This window comes from Danio rerio, chromosome 10, assembly GCF_049306965.1.
Source record: "Danio rerio strain Tuebingen ecotype United States chromosome 10, GRCz12tu, whole genome shotgun sequence".
Lineage (NCBI taxonomy): Eukaryota > Metazoa > Chordata > Actinopteri > Cypriniformes > Danionidae > Danio > Danio rerio.
This window is the reverse complement of record NC_133185.1, coordinates 38,151,215-38,169,537: the sequence shown is the minus strand read 5'-3', so window position 1 is coordinate 38,169,537 and position 18,323 is coordinate 38,151,215. Positions and strand designations below refer to the sequence as shown.

Below are 18,323 nucleotides of genomic sequence, written 5' to 3'. Positions count from 1 at the left end.
CCCCCCCCCCCCCCCCCCCCCTGAAAAAATAAATAAATTACAATTTGTGTTTCAATCCATTTTAAATACGTGGTTTGAACAAGCAGCAAACTTAATTTTTTGAGTGTAGTTCAAAACAATCTCACATTATTGTCTCGCACACATATGAAAATCATTCATTTCATATCCACCCATCTTAACATGAGCTCAGTCGAGCCCATAGCTTTCATTCGGCACGCAACTCCGATCAACAAATCGTGTCTGCTTTGTCTCCCATTAACTGTGGCGAACAATTGAGCCCAACAAAAGCCATTCTCAGCGCTACAAATATAGCCAGTCATCTCCAGCATGCCAGATTTAAATGTGCTCTTACAAACAGCCAAGAAATGCGCCGTAAATAATCTGTCCGCCAATGCTTGTTTTAGCCAACAACTGAACGAACAAACACGTGTGTGTCTGACTGTGAGTGTGTGTGTGTGTGTGTGTGTGTGTGTGTGTGTGTCCATGTTAGGTGTGTGAGCGGCAGGTGGCGGGTGAGAAAGAGTCAAGGTCTGCTTATGTGAGCTGCAATAACAGGAGCGAGCGCTGCTTCCCTACAGCTGCTGCTTACTGTCAGTCACTTCAGCCATATGCTCCATCACACCTCCAGTGCAGGCCTAGAATACATGCTGCTTCAGAGGAGGAGATGCGGAGGTGCTATTTTTAGGCATGCTTGATCTTCCTTTTGTTGTTCTTTATAGTGAATGCAGGTAAATTGGGACGTGCTTTGATGTTTTTAGTATGGCTGAAATGTACAGTGCTCAGCATATATAAGTACACCCCTCACAAATCTCTCTTTTAAATTCATATTTTAATAGGAAGCTATACAGTATTATATTTGTCCACTAGATTACTCAATACTGAAGCTAAATCTGGAGCTTATCTAACAAAATAACATACGATAACGCTCCAAAAACTAAAACACCCAAATTTGTTATAGAATAATATTAAATACTCATTTAAAAAAAGAGGGAAAATCAACAGAAGCAACAAAATTTTTGAAAGATTTAGTAGAAATTTTGTAATTTTTTTTGCAATATTTTGCTCGAATTTAATTGTATTGTCTTTCAATTTCTAAATATTTTTGGTGACTAAAATATTATTTTAATAAATATATCTGTTTAATAAATTTGTTTTGTTTAAATGCACCAAAATACATTGCCTACATTCACGGAGAAATGAAGAAAAATATTAATTTTCAAAATGGGGTGTATTTAGTTATGCTAAACACTGTACTGTATTTGCATACACTGTAAAACAAATGCTGGATTCCACACAAATCCTTCATGTTGTCAAAACATATGAATCAAGGTAACTAATTAATTTGTCCCCTCAAAACCCTTAAGAATTGTGTTGTTTCAACTTATTTAAAATGAGTAGTTTGAGCAAGCAGCAAAAGTCATTTTTTAAGTCTATGTGTCAGTTTATTAATAAAAATGTGATTTTAAAAAATAGGGACAGTATTGCTTTCAGTAATGTTAATTAGATTTCAAGCAACTAAAAGTGTTATATAGTATACTGATAATGTGTTGATAAATAAAAAAATCAAATAAAATTAGAGTGGTGCAGTGTCAGTGCAGTGCACTGTCGCCTCAGAGCAAGAAGCTTGCTGGTTCGAGCCTAGGCTGGGTCAGTTGGCATTTCTGTGTAGAGTTTGCATGTTTTCCCCCGTGTTGCCGTGGGTTTCCTCCGGGTGCTCCGGTTTCCCCCACAAGTGCAAAGACGTGGTATAGGTGAATTGGGTCGGCTTAATTGTCCGTATTATATGTGTGTGAATGAGTGTGTATGGGTGTTTCCCAGTGCTGGGTTGCAACTGGAAGGGCATCCGCTGCATAAAACATATGCTGAATAAGTTGGCGGTTCATTCTGCTGGGGCGTCCCCTGATTGGTAGAAGGACTAAGTCTAAAAGAAAATGAATGAAAAGAAAATGAAGTGCTCAGCATAAATGAGTGTACCCTCCCCCTTTGAAAATTAATATTTTTTAAATACATTTTTCAGTAAATACAGACAATATGATATAATTTAAAAATAAGAGGTTGGTCAGCTTATTTAGGAAAGGATCATGCATTTAAATATCAACTAAATTTGATAATGCTTTTATGTATCTCGTGATTGTTCCTGTTTATTAACATTTTATTTAAGATTTCCCCCCAACATATTAACTTAGGAGAACTAATTTCATATGATTTGATGTTTTTTCCTTGTTTTATTAGTTGCAGTTTTGGTTTTGACATTGACTAACCTAATGCTTATACAAAAATACATTATTGTAAACATCCTGTAGAAAATATTAATTGAAAGCACTGTTTATTGATATATATATATATATATATATATATATATATATATATATATGTGTGTGTGTGTGTGTGTGTGTGTGTGTCTCTATTATTAGCAATTGTAATATTTTATTTAGATAATGTTCATAATATTACAACTTTTTTAGTATTTTCATTAAACGACATTAGTATGAAATATTCATTATTTTTCTATGTTTGTGTTGTTGATGTACTAAATTGAAAAACAAATTTAGTTAAAGATCAGTTTTTACTCAGTAACATTATTTATTATTATATATATATATTTAAGGACCACTTTTTGCCTTCAGAACTGCCTTAATCCTTTGTGGCATACATTGAACAAGGTACTGTAAATATTTTGCAGAGATTTTGGTCCATATTGACATGATAGCATCACACAGTTGCTGTGGATTTGTCAGCTGCACATCCATGATAGCAATCTTCCATTCCACCACATCCCAAAGGTTGTCTATTGGATTGAGCTCTGGAGACTGTGGAGGCCATTTGGTTACAGTGAACTCACTGTCATGTTCAAGAAACCAGTCTGCGACGATTTATGCTTTATAACATGGTCATCCTGCTGAAATTAGCCATCAGAAGATGAGACATAAAGGGATGGACATGGTCAGCAATAATGCTCAGGTAGGCTGTGGTGTTGACACGATGCTCAATTAGTACTAATGGGCCCAAAGTGTGCTAAGGAAATATCCCCCACACCATTACACCACCACCAGCCTAAACCATTGATACAAGGAAGGATGGATCCATGCTTTCATAATGTGGATGCCAAATTCTGACCCTACCATCCGAATGTTGCAGTAAAAATCAAGACTCACTAGACTAGGCAACGATTTTCCAATCTTCTATTGTCCAATTTTGGAGAGCCTGTGCGAATAGTAACATCAGTTTCCTGTTAGCTGACAGGAGTGGTACCCAGTGTGGTCTTCTGCTGCTGTAGCCCCTTCGCCTCAATGTTTGACATGTGCATTCAAAGAAGCTCTTCTGCATACCTCAGTTGTAATGAGTGGTTATTTGAGTTACTGTTGCCTTTCGATCAGCTCGAACCAGGCTGCAGATCAGTAGTTTCTGAAATACTCAGACCAGCCCGTCTGGCACCAATAACCATGCCACGTTCAAAGTCACTTAAATCCCCTTTCTTCCCCATTCTGATGCTTGGTTTGAACTGCAGCAGATCGTCTTGACCATGTCTACATGCCTAAATGCATTGAGTAGATGTCATGTAATTGGCTGATAAGAAATTTGCGTTAACGAGTTGGACAGGTGTACCTAATAAAGTGGCTGGTGAGTGTATATAGTATATATACAGCTGAAGTCAGAATTATAAGCCACACAGTTTCTTTTTTCCCCCCAATTTCTGTTTAACTGAGAGAAGATTTTTTCAACACATTTTTAAACATAATAGTTTTAATAACTCATTTCTAATAACTTCTTTTATCTTTGCCATGATGACAGTAAATAATATTTGACTAGATTTTTTCAAGACACTTCTATACAGCTTAAAATGACATTTAAAGGCTCAACTAATTAGGGTTACTAGGCAGGTTAGGGCAAGTTATTGTGTTATGATTATTATATACAATTATTGTATACGATCGGAAAAAAAAATAGCTTAAAGGGGCAAAAACTTGTCCTTAAAATGGATTTTAAAAAATTAAAAACTGCTTTTACTCTAGTCAAAAAACAAATTAGACTTTCTCCAGAAAAGAAAAAAAAAATTTCAGACACACTGTCAAAATTTCTCTGTTAAACATAATTTGGGAAATTTTTAAAAAAGAAAAAAAAATCTGCTGGGGGCTTAAAATTCTGACTTATGATATATATATATGCAATCTGACATTTACAGTTGGCTTAATCCATTTAATAATCTGGGGTCGACACAGGGGATTTTCAAATTAATTATAAATAGTTTTTTATAATATTGCAACATTTTGTATGCTTTTAGTTTTAGTTAGTACAAATTAACTAGGTGTATTTTAGATTACTTTTCCAACAGTCTATTACATATGCCTCAAGAATTCTTTGCCCATCCAGTGTGAATCTTTGAGAGAATGTGTGAGGTTTTATTATTTGTCCAACTGTCTCCTTAAAGTTGATTCAGTGTGTCCTTAACAGATCATCGCTATATCTTTCATGAAGATATATATTTTTAGAGGATATGTTGCGTGCAACTTATAATGTAAATGTTTGACAATGCACAGTTATGTAATATGAAATATACGCAAAATTTAGTAGTATAAGTTCAAATCAGTCAAAACTATTTTTATATTCATGTGTAAAATATTTTATTTAGTGAATATAAATAGTGAATAATACTGTTTAAAAGTTTTAGATCAGTACGATTTTTTAAAAATGTTTTTAAAAGAAAATTCTAATATGCACTCCAAGGATGCATTTACTAAATAGAAATTCTCTTTTAACATATTTCCAATCAACGCTTTTTCTGGTGAAGACAAAGCTGAAATCGCAGCATTTTTTTTCTAAGTTTTAGTGACAAGCGATTCTTAGAAATCAATATAAAATGCTGTTTGCTACTCAAGAAACTTTTATTTTAACATCGAAATGTTGTTTATTAAACAAAAAAGCATGCTACATATACAAATAAACAAAAATGCATTTAAAAAACCCATTGTGAATGTTTTTATGTTTATCTTTTGTATATTTTTAATGTATTTTTATGTTCAATTTCTTTCATTCTTTTTTTCTTTATAAATAAATAAATAAATAAATAAATAAATAAATAATGAATGAATTAATTAAATAAATAAACAAACAAATAAGTAAATAAATAAATAAATAACACCCAGGTGAAAACAAACACGACTAGGTCTATGTTAAATTACTTTTTGTAACACACAAGTAATGTTCATGCTTTAAATGTTATGTGTTTGCCTGCAGATGGAGCACTTTACCCAGTTGTAGGCCTAAATGTTTGATTCATTTACAGAAATTTCAACAAACATACAATTTACATTTAAAACATGATCATAGCTAACACCAAAATTGCAATTATTAGATTATTGTTTTATGAATCACAATTGTTTAATAAATATCAGACACCTGTCACACATACACACACAATGGCCTCCTCACATCTCTGCTTGTCTCTTCATTATGTTCATTTGCCATGTCTTTGCATCTCCATAATTAAAATCTAATCCTGCATGCCGACTTTTTAAACGAGGACTAGCCTCAAGAGGAGGCTTATTTGATTAAGGAAGGGGAAGGCTGGAGGAGGGAGTCAGGCAGGAGACACGGCTCTTAATTGTGCTCCCATGAGGCGCGCGCTCGCCCGGGTGCAGAGAGGCGGGGCTGCGGGCTCACGGGCTCCGGTGGGCCTGAAAAAACAAACCGCCGGTGGGACCACAACTCTCCTGCGCGGCTCTCCCGGTGTCTCGAAGGAGGAACCGAGGGGTGGGGCGCTGATGAGGAGCCGTGGGACCCGACGAGCTTCCTGGAGGGTCTGAGCCGAGCGTGTGCGGCGGGAATCACGGCTGCTTTACCGATGAACCGCGAAACCAATGGAGCTGAAGAGACTGTAGAGTGGAGGTATACATTTAGATTTAATAATATGGTAACTGTTCACGTGTGGATAAACGTTACACTGTGCTGTATGTAGCAAGATGTTTTGAGTTTTGTTCACAGGATATGGAGTCATGATATCAAGAGTTTTCGTTTGTTAAAGGGATAGGTTATCCCTTAATTGCTTAATTTTACTCACAATTTACCCCCCTCTAGTGGTTTCAAACCTTTTTGAGTTTCTTTATTCTGTTGACTACATTCATTTATTCATTTTGCTTCGGCTTAGTCCCTTTATTCATCAGGGGTCGCCACCGCGGAATGAACCGCTAACTTATCCAGCATATGTTTTACACAGCAGATTCCCTTCCAGCTTTAACCTAGTACCAGTGTTGCCAGATTCCAGCACAAAAGCTGTCTAAAAACACCCAAACTTAGAAAAAACACCCAAAATATTAATATTTTATTTTATTTTAATTAATGGAAAATAACCTAGTTGCTTTAACTGTCATCATTTTTTTAAACATACAACAACCGACACCAGCAGTCACAAAACCACAACATAACCGGATCACATCGAAACAATGCCCCCTTTCCCTCACCCACACACTGCACTGTAGATTACACCACCTATTGGAGTGTGTTTTACTTATGAAATCGGATATAAATTCGTCCCATTTTACAGTTTAAATTCTTTTGAACATAACAGGTGCTGCTTGTCAATCAGGTAATGCTTCATTGTTTGTTCTTGCTGTTAATTGCAGAAAAAATTATTGATAAAAGCGTTATGAGAAACCGCTGTGGGTTTAACTGCAGGCGCTGCGTGATGTGCGTGCATGCAAAGGGGAGTCAGATTTGTCCGGGGAGTCAGATTTTAAAACAGCTTTCCTATACCTCCTCTTGTGGGTGAGCCTATGCGGTTTGTGCTATGCACAGATCACTACTAACTGAATGGAGTAGGAGATCTCAGTTATGCTTTGTTGAGTAAGTTGAATGTAAAATTAATGTTTCAAAACCACCCAATTTTTGTCAAGCCGCCTATGCATATTTTACCCACACAATCAAATTCAAAACTGCCCAGTACTGGTAAACATCCATACACTCTCATTCACACTCATACACTACGGCTTATTTAGTTTATTTAATTAACTCATAGCGCATGTTTTTAGACTGTGGGAAAAACCGGAGCACTCAGAGGAAACCCACTTGAACATGGGGAGAACATGCAAACTCCACAAAGAAATGCCTGGTGACACAGTCGGGACTCGAACCAGTGACCTTCTTGCTGTGAGGCAAAAGTGCTTACCACTGAGCCACCGCATTGCCTCTGTTGAATACAAAAGAAGATGAAAAATATACAAATAAATAAATAACTAAGAATAAAATCTGGCATACATAGTTGGAAAAACAAATAATACAGAAGTCAATTGTTACAAGTACAAGTTACAGCTTTTTTCAAAATATCTTCTTTTTTTTTTACTCCACAGAAGAAATGAAGTTAAACAGGTCTGGAACAAGGGTGTTAATTATGACAGAGTTTTCAGTTTTGTAGGCACTGGCCCTTTAAGATATAATTTATTAATAGATAAAATAGATTTCTGCTATGCACTGCATTAAACTTTCTTAAAACGGCTTTTACGTTGAAACATGGTTTAACTTATTTTAATAAGTTCAATTAACAGAAACGTCAATATATTAAAGTCAGGGGTGGACTTAGTGATTTGGGGGCCCTATAGCAGTTCCAGGGATTGGGCCCTAGCTCAAAACACTCTCTTTCTAGATAAATGTTTTGCCCTGTAGATTTTTTATTTTAATTTTTGTTTAATAAACGGCATGTTAAAAATCTGTTTTAAAGGGAAACTTTATCTTCTTAATTTGAAATTAAATACAATAAATTCACAAATAAAAAACAAGTTCACAAACTAACTGTACAGCGATTTTAATATTTGCATGTGCAGTACAAAAGAAATATCCCACTATTCTTGGGAACCCCCGGTTTTGAAAATAAGAAATAACGGTAATATTATAATGGTTATAGACATATTTTACAACATATGATATACAATAAAAGAGCTATATGATTAATTTAGGCATTTCTTGGCATTGGTCGTGGTCCCCTAATTTCCCAGGGCCCTAATTGCCTAATTGCTTATTGGTTAAGTCCACCCCTGCTTACAGTGTATCATTGGGAATGTCTGGTATCAGCAATCTTCAGTAGTTAATATAATAATTCTTGATATCAATATTGAAGTCTCTTGCATAAAAGAATTTGATGTATTCAATCTAGTGAAATACATCATTTTTGATATTAAGAATTAACTATTTAAATGTTTGCATTACCAATGTCCCATTTCAGAAACTAAATAATGCAAGTAAATAATAAATAATGTTTTGTGTGTACACGGGGCTCAGCATTTATGAGTACACCCCCCACAAATCTCTCATTTAAATCATTATTTTCTAAACGAAGCTTTACAGTTGTAGTGATAATTGGATTTATCAAATATTGAAATCAATATTTAGGTATTGAGATTAATATTGATATTTTAGCCTAACGTGGGGGCACCAATTAATGTAGAAATAACAGATAAATAACTCCTTTTAAACGGGGCACCTGACAGCTTTCCACTGTCAAAATAATTAACAATAAAATATTGTTAGTTAAATTATACAAATGAGGAGTTTATTATCTGGCCAAATCTACATTAATTGGTGCCCCCACGTTAGGCTAAAATATCAATATTAATATCAATACCTAAATATAGATTTTAATATTTGATAAATCCAATTATCACTACACAATATTATATTTGTGCATATACATTGGATTAGTTAGTACTGAAGCCAAATCTGGAGCTAATTTAACTTATGAAAACAGTCCAAATATTAGTAGCTTAAATTTATATGTTAGAGAAAAATATTAAATAAAATTGTCAGAAATAGCAAAAATCAAGAGAAACAAAGATATATACAATTTAGTTGAAATGTTGTTATTTTTTGCAATATTTTGCATTAATTTAAATATATTATCTTTCTGTTTCTAAAGATGTTTGGTGACTAAAATATTATTTCAATAAATAAATAAATCTGTTTAATAAATCTGTTCCGTTCAAATGCACCACTATATATTACCCATATTTACTGAGAAATGGATAAAAATATTCATTTTCAAAATGGGGTTTACTCATGTAGACCATTTTAAGGAATGTAAGCAATAACAGTGGTTCTAATGTATTTCCTGTTTTACATTTTTCATTTCCATTGTATCCGAAAATCCAAAAAGGTTCACATTCTGATAAATAATGTTGAACTGCCTCTTGCTTGTTACAGTTATGAAATACTGTGATAAAAAGCAGGAAATGCTCATGCGTCAATGACATTACCACAATGAAATGGTCTATATGCTGAGGCTGAGCACTGTATATGTGTGTGTGTGTGTGTATATATATATATATATATATATATATATATATATATATATATATATATATATATATATATATATATATATATATATATATATATATATATATATATATATACATACAATTGAGGTCAGAATTATTAGCCCCCCTTTGAATTTTTTTTTCTTTTTAAATATTTTCCAAATTATCTTTAACATAGCAAGGAAATGTTCAAAGTATGTCTGACAATATTTTTTCTTCTGGAGAAAGTTTTATTTTGGCTAGAAAAAAAATCTGTTTTTAATTTTTTTAAAAACCATTTTAAGGTCAAAAGTTTTACAAAATTATTAAAACAAGCCATCGTTATACAATAACTTACCTAATTACCCTAACCTGCTTAATTAACCTATTTAAGGCATTAAATGTCACTTTAAGCTGTATAGAAGTGTCTTGAAAAATATCTAGTCAAATATTATTTACTGTCATCATGGCAAAGATAAAATAAATCAGTTATTAAAAATGAGTTATTAAAAACTATTATATTTAGAAATGTGCTGAAAAAATGTCTCAGTTAAACAGAAATTGGGAAATAAATAAACAAGGGGGCTAATTAGGGGGGCTAATAATTCGGACTTCAACTGTATGTGTATATATATATATATATATATATATATATATATATATATATATATATATATATATATAAATTGTCTATTCTCATCACCAGTTGATTTATCACTGTTTAAAATGCTGGTTCTTGATACCAGAAATTAGATTAGCACTGGCAATATATATATTTTGTTGGTATTAATCATGAAATCATCATCATTTGAAGAAAACAAATTCTTGATATTAAATTGTTGATGTTTAAAGAAAAAAAAATCTATAAACCAGAGAATTTTAAAACAAAATATTCTTGAATTGTTTTTAGTAGGTCAGCGTCACCATAGGCTGCCATTCAAATTCAATTGCATTATCAGGAATATCAGGAAATTATTTATTATAATGCTCATATGCTTATTATTATAGACTAAAAACAATAGCAATGCATATTGACTTTTATTAATTTACAGGATATTCAATCTTGATATCAACAGTTCAGTTTTCACTACTTAAAATTACATAAGTAATTACATTTTTGAAAAAACATCATCACTCACAGTAGTGTAATATTTTTTTTATAACTCATTCATTTGTTTTCTTTTCAGCTTAATCCCTTTATTATCGGGTCGCCACAGCGGAATGAACCGCCAACTTATCCAGCATACTGTATGTTTTATGCAGCGGATGCCCTTCCAGCTGCAACCCATCACCCATCAGTTTCTATGTATTTCCTAAACTGGAGCACCCAGAGGAGACCAACCACACACACTACGGACAATTTAGCTTATCCAATTCACCTATACCCCCTGTCTTTGGACTTGTGGGGAAAATCCGGAGCATCCGGAGGAAACCCACACAAACACGGGAAGAACATGCAAATTTCACACAGAAATGCCAACTGACCCAGCCAAGGCTCGAACCAGCGACCTTTTTGCTGTGAGGCGACCGATACCCACTTCGCCACCCATAATTTTATAATTCACTTTAATAATTATAATTCACTATAATTTTTTCTATTAATAACTATATTTTCATTAAATCAAATTTAATCACAGGCTGCCATTTAAGTAGTTCATATATTGAAAATGTATATATCAAATCTAAAATTATTGCTATTAGACTTTATATTTGACACGAGCATTACATTGCTTACTAGTGCTGTTGTCTGTTTTTATTATCAACCGTTGAAATTATATTAGTAAAAAATGAAATCATTGTTGATGTCAGTAATTGCATTGTCACTATAACACTGCTATGCTCAGTAAGTCCTGACAACGTGTTATTGAGTTCAGGAATCCACATTTTTAGTAACATGTTTCTTGATAACAAAAATGATATTCAAATTGTTTTTGTACTAGTAAGAAAAATGTCAACGACTGAATTTAAATGGCAGCCTACTGAATTTTGATATCAAGAACGTATCCTACAAATAAATAAAAGTTAAAACAGCTTGCCATATAGCGGCACTTGATTATCTTCCACAGCTTCTACTTCATTTATTGTGTTACATGCATTTGTCACTTTTCTTTTGCATTGTACCATAAAGCATATGTATTATTATGACCGCCTGCAATATATTACCTCATTAACACTTAGATTATTATGCGTTGTTTTATACTGTTGCCTGTAAAACATTGTTTCTGGATTCTCACAATGATAATAAAGTAATAAAAAGGATTTCTTTGCACTGTTTTCTATGATTTTATGTGTATGCACATAATTTACTGTTTAATTTGACTATGTTTGCCATTATTTAATCAATTATACACACATCAAGTCATAATGTGCATTGTAATAATATTATGATGTGTGTGTGAGTGCATTATGTTCATAGTTTGTACATTCAAATTACATTATCTCTTTCCATTAAATAAATAGTGATGAAAATATTAATAAAAATACTATTACTAATAATATTCAATTCATCTTTATTTCTATAGCGCTTTTACATTGTAGATTGTCAAAGCAGCTTCACATAGAATATTATAGTAAATTGAAACAGCCTCAGTTCAGTTTTCAGTGTTGCAGTTCAGTTCAGTGTGGTTAATAATGGTAACACTTCTCTTAAGTATCAATTCTCTATATTAACTGGTTTATCACCTGCTAATGCTTAAGATATTGGCTGTTTATTTGTACTTATAAATTATGATCTTATTCTACATCCGTAATCAATACTACTTTAATAACTATTAATAAGCAGCAAATCGGGAGTTTATTGAGCTAAAAGTTTGTCAATAGTGAGAACTTTACCTTAAAATAAAGTGTGATCATAATAACAATAGATGTTATTAATACTTAATAATTTGAATAACTCTCAATAAATGATGAATTCATGTAATCAGCATAATCACCAGGAAGATTATAAGCTAAAATGCGATTGGTTATTTCTATATAATAATAATAATAGTAATAATAATAATAAATTTACATCCTCGACAGTCTATCATCACTAAATCAATTGAGCACTAATTCAATATTATTTAGGATCATCACTATTAACTGTGAACAATTGTGAAGACTGAAGAGGCGATACCATGTGCATCCAAAAGAGGGCGCTGCTCTCCAAGTTCAAGATCAAAAGCAGTATTTACAATTCATCAGGAATCGACCGGACAAGGGTTTATGTTATAACATTAAAATCACCTAATGCCTCCATCTTAAACCCCCGTCCATTACCATTTTAAATGCACATCGCTTGATGCACTATTTATACGGGGAACAGTCAAGCTGTGTTTCTATTTATTCAGGCTATCGATCACCGTCTCCACATTCTTCACGCAAGAATGCCCATAAAATCAATATAATAGATGTATTGGTTTCAGAGTACAAACAGGAGGGAACTGGACACATACACACACACATACTTAAACGCCAGCAAAAATATTACAAGACAAGACGCGAGAACATCCTGTATATTTATAGTATAAGAAGATTAAAGATCAAAACTAAATCAAAAATCAATATATCAGGTGTTCGTTCACACACACAAACAGGCCCAGAAGGTTGTTCGTTTGACCATGAAAAGCATAAGCCGCGCGTTGGGCTCGCGTTGTGTCCGCGTTCCTCGCGTCACGTCTGATCAGCGTCTCGTAATATCTATCTCTAGCACGAGATAAAAAATCAATAACCGTATAAACTCTCTCCTTGTAGCGGATGAAAACGTATCCAGCGCCCCCCTCCCGAACCACAGGGAGCTCGATTGAAGACGGGAACTCCATCCCGCGTTTTCTGCCTTTTATTCAGGACGCTCTCAATAATTGTTTTCAGTAGCCCTATTCAATATCGCAGGTTCGGTCGATAACTCCGTTCCGCGCGCGCCCGCGACGTTCGATCTGCTCCGCTCCGTGTTTTGCGCGCGCTCCCCCGCCTCTCTTTCTCTCTCTCTCGCTCTCTCTCTCTCTCTGAACTCCAGCCCCTCTCGCGCTCTCTCTATCAGCCTTTCATTCCGTCTCAATATGTCTCAAGATGGCGGCCAATGCGGGATCGATGTTTCAATATTGGAAACGCTTTGATTTGCAGCAGCTCCAGGTCAGCTCCCTTTCGCTTTGTACTCGCTGTGTTTGCCGGTAAGCCGGTCCCGGGGAGCGTCGCGCGGAGAGGCTGGCGCGTCGCTCTCGCGTCGGCTCGTTCACCGGGTTCGGTGCCCATTGATTAAAGCGGCTCTCTCGCGCTGATCGGAAATTGATCCTCTTTGTTCAATTCCCATCGATCAACCATCACGGTCAAGGTGGATGCGGCCACTTTGGCAACAAGAGCATGAAGGTTTCCCTATTCTTTCCCGCTCCTTTCCGTCCCCGGGATGTTTTGGGAATAGTTTGTGCCGAAGAGATTTAGATAGTATGTTTGTGGAAATAATTTTGTGTTTAGAAGTGTGTCGCGCTACACGGGTGGCGCTGTGCTGGACCGAGACGTTATTGCTTAGTAACGAGAGAGGTGTTTTTAGTGTGCCTTCCTTTCTACATTTCACTCATTTATTTGGATTTTTTGGTCTGTTAGCACTTTTTGATGTGACTTTATGAAGTTTATGAAGTTAGCAAACGCAGAAGTTCGGCTTCGGTAGTTCAGTTAAAAGTCAAGACGGAATTAGCTGCTAAAACCTGCGCCAGACAGGAACAATTAAACAAAACAATAAACAAACACGAACCTTTTTCGTGTGTGTGTTAAACATAGACGTAAAACTTTTTAGTTTTATAAGCGTTATTTCATTATTCCGTTCCTGGGGGTGTAATATATAGCTCGTTAAAACGAGTAAGCACAATTTCACTGTGTATTTTTTATTTATTTACCCATAACTTCAACAGAAATGTGCATTTATATGCAGGTGGGAACGGAAAGATTCGCTTCGCCGTGTTTGTTTTGGTTTATTGTTGTTGTTTCTCCAATCGATTAGTTGTCAGAACTCTTCTTTCGTTGTTCGTAATGTTCGTGCTGTTGGTGTATGAAAGTGCATTTGTCGCGTTTGGTTAGGCATAAACAATAGACTCATGATTGTATCAATTATTGATTGAGAGTTTATGTATTTATGAACTGAGGTCTCAGAGCATAGCTTAAAAAATCGCTGTCCTATTTTCTGATCGAACTTCATATTACCTATTACCATTTATACATCTTCATAAACATCAGGAGTCATTAAAAATCAATACACTATTATTTCAAAATCAATATCACTCGATAGTAGCAACGATTTTTTAAAGAAATAAATCTAAACTAGATGTGTCAGTGTTATAATTATAGCAAATGATTTCTGTGTTTACATATTTTTGTCAGTAGCCTGTAAAACTAAAGGAAATAACTTCATATGTGCGTGTTGCAATATGTTCTGGGATGCTTTTCAGTTTTGTGTAACATTAATCTGTTATAGTCAAACATTACTGGACTCCATGCATGTCAGATGTTTTTGCCGTTTGATTATGTTGTGTTCTAGGAAAATCATTTATTCAATTAGGGTCTAGACATCAAGTGTTGTACATAAAGGGACCACACACACAGTTGGGCATATACTGATGTGGTGACTCTAAATTTTCAGAACTCGCTCACTCGCCCTCCCTCCCTTCCTCTCTTTCTCCCTCTCTTTCTTTCTCTCTTTCTATCTGTCTCCCAGGCTGATAAGAACTGGCATCATCGAGTTCAGGCTTTGATGATGTCATGGACGCTATTTATCATCATGTTTTACTTTTGTGTTTTGCATTCAGAGCTCCGACATCGCATTCTAGTATGTTTTAAATGTGTTTATTTATGCATCTTGTTTTTTTTCTGATTAACTTCCCTGATTTAGGCTTAATTGATGCCTCGATGTGAATCAGATGTCTCATATTAGCCTGCAGAAACCGCACCAGACGGTGGAAGAAAGTCATTTGAATTATAATTTGACTTTTTTGGGGGGGGGTCTCATATGTCCAGAACTTTTTGGTTTGTCGGTGTCACCTGCTGCCACCTCATCACCATGTGACCGTAAGGTCTGCGGATGCAGGTGAGGTGTAAGTGTGCCTCACTAGGTGTGTGGTCCCAAGTTTTTCGTGCGTCAACTTAGAGAGATTAGCGATTGACGCAGGCAGTTCTGCCACCATCAAGATGTGAGCCGACTCTCTTGTCTGGACCTGTGTCGGGCCCCTGTGATGACTTTAAAATGTGTTTGATATCTTTAATGAGGGGCACATGGGCCGACTGCGGTACACTGTGTACCAAAACACCAAACGAATGTAATCTGTTGCATTTTCAGTTCCTCTGCGAGGTTACTGTGGCACTGCTATATCTCTGAGATCTTCTACAGTATGCCTGTGAAGAGGTTCAGCAGGGTAGGATATTACACTCATAATTAAATGAGGCGTCATCCACTTTCCGTATTATTATAGATAACTAACTGATGCCTAAAAATATTTAATGATTTATGAGATGAGTACATGAGTGATGCATGCTGTCTGAATACTTTTTGGGAGATTCATCAAATGCTTTAGCTACTTGTATTCTCATTTGAAGGGATAGTTTAGCCAAAACAATGGGCATTGGCCGATTTTTATGGACATAAAACAATATATTCTAAAGAATGTTGGATAAAAGTGGCTTTTCAACATTATTCAAAATATGTTCCTTTGCTTTTCGTACGCAAGAAACTAAAAGTGCTTTGGAAACAGTGTAAGGTAATACCTTTTTAAAATTTGTGTGTGAACTATCCCTTTTAAATTGAGCACCTGTATCTTGGCTTGAGGTTTTCGTAATAACCGTCTTGACTGATACCTGACTGGATTCGAAAGAGCAGGGAAAGTCCCTAAAAAGTGAGCAGGAATGTCGCCACGTGTCTGTGAAAATGCGGGTAAACTACTTTTAGGCATGGTTTTAATGCTGACATGAAAGATGAAGAGAACAACAGCGTCTCTGTGGAGCCCACCCCACACATTCACACAGACTCGGATCCTGACCACTTCAAAACCCAGCCAACTATATACGAGGCCCCAAAACAACACGCATATTTGCATGTGGCCTCTCCAAATTTAGCCTCAAAGTGAAGCGTTTCAATTGACTCTTGTATTTATGTCATTTCGCATATTTTAGACTGATGATCATTTTTTTGTGAGTGTCTCGATGCACTTTTGTGAAAACAAAACATGTTTTCATATTAGTTTCTAAAGGGATGAATTTTAAGCAAATTTAGTGTGAATTGCGTGCATCGTTAGAGAAACGGATGCTCCTGTTCATTACAAAACAAACTAAATTTAAAATGTGTGTTAACTTGGGCTGGCAGATATGATATAAAAATGCAGTCTTAATAATTACTTTCCATATTGAAAGATAGCAATCTAAATTTCGACATAAGTTGTGAATGCTTCCAGATTTAAAAGAGTACCCCAAACAATGACTGAAGCCATCAATTAGAGAGTCCAATAAATGGCATAACCTAAACTCAGTATATCTCTAATATCAACACACTTTTAGATACCCTTTGCTGCACATTTCTGCTGTGTGATTGGCTCTTAGATTAATATAGAGTAAAGACATCCAGAGCTTATCATTGTTATTGACATACATTTTGTCGTGATTCGATATAATATCATTGATCAGCCAAGTCCTATAGTGTTAACATGTTATAAGCCATTAACTAAACCAACTAGTAAAATCGCTAATTGCCAACTTTGATTTGAAGTGAATAATTATATAACCGCATACTATAAGAATACTGTGTTAAAAGAAACTACAATCCCATAAAGCATTTTGATTGACACAGCTGAATAAAAAGTTCCTTGAGAACTAAATATCTACTAAATTAAAGTTATACCTACAGAATATGATTGAAGAAATTAAGTAAATTAAGTGAGCGCAGAGACGCAGATGTGTTTATATTGCTTTGCTTTATAGTAATACATTAGTTTCCTTTGGCTTAAGGCTGATTTATACTTCTACGTCGAGTGATCTGCGTGACCCACGGCGCTTGCCTTGCGCGTCGTTGTGCATTCATACTTCTGCGTGCTGTTTGTGTTGCTTTGCAATAACTCTTCCGAAACGCTAGCTGGCAGTAGGTTTTTATGTTTCTCTTTGTCGTGTTTGTTTACAGGTTTTTTTTTTTCCGGAACGCTACCTTATGTACAAGTAGCTAAAACTCGTTTGTTCAGAAGCGAGAACCAGCGCACGTGCAACAACTGTAATCATAAGGTAAACACAAAACAAATGTTTCCATCTAGAGCTCCTTCTTGAGACTCGACATTTGTAAACACTCACTCCAACGAGTTTGCGTGCTCTCAGTCCACCCACACTCGTCACAGCCGACCAATCACAGAGCTTGCATTATGCGTCGTTGCCAGATGTAGTTATGTTTTTTAAGGGGTACGCGACCATGCGAAGGCTATGCCGCAGCGTACATGTGCGCTTGACGCATATGTATAAATCAGCCTTTAGTGCTTTATTTATCAGGGGTCACAACAGCGGAATGAACCACCAACTATTCTGCCATATGTTTTACGCAGGTGATGCCTTTTCACTTTGTAGTAATAGGCAGAGCTAAACATCTCTTTTGGCCTGCTTTGCTAGTTGCTTCTCTCTCTGATTGGTGGAATTTTATATAGGCTGCAGCATTGTGGGTAATGTAGTTTTGTTGAGTGGATTCTTCTAATTTGTGATAACCTAACTCAGTGCAAATGGATAGATTCAACAAGAGGATATAGAGGTTAAGGTTTGTTAGTTATTGCTTTTTATATATTTTTTGAAGACATAAAGTTCCCAGTGATGAGTTGCAGCTGGAAAGGCATCCACTGAGTAGAACATATGCTGGATAAGTTGGCAGTTCATCCCGCTGTGGCGACCCCAGATTAATCAAGGTACTAGCCGAAAAGAAACAGAATGAACGAAGACAAAGAATATTATGAAATATATCAGATTCATGTAGGGTGATTTCACATTAGAGTTTCCTTTGCTGTTTGTGATAGGGGATTCATTCTGTTGCCTTGCTTTGCTTATAAAAAAGAAGCTAGC

General features: G+C 35.3%; 1 protein-coding gene and 1 long non-coding RNA gene across 12 annotated transcripts in view; both read left to right on the top strand.

Annotated features, from left to right (window-relative positions):
* Positions 1-5,614: 5,614 nt before the first annotated feature.
* On the top strand, positions 5,615-11,540 carry LOC137496525 (uncharacterized). The gene is made up of 2 exons (XR_011016941.2): positions 5,615-5,886; positions 10,469-11,540. It is a non-coding gene; the product is annotated as an uncharacterized lncRNA (long non-coding RNA).
* Positions 11,541-13,305: 1,765 nt separating this feature from the next.
* Positions 13,306-18,323, top strand: part of cux1a (cut-like homeobox 1a) — a 254,392-nt gene continuing 249,374 nt past the window's right edge. For all 11 annotated transcript variants that reach the window (XR_012386449.1, XM_021479404.3, XM_021479403.3 and 8 more), the window contains exon 1: positions 13,306-13,391. Coding sequence is in view for 10 of the 11 variants with exons in the window: in XM_021479404.3 (XP_021335079.2) it covers positions 13,329-13,391 (63 nt within the window). In the remaining variant the exon portion in view is untranslated. The remainder of the gene's footprint in view (positions 13,392-18,323) is intronic.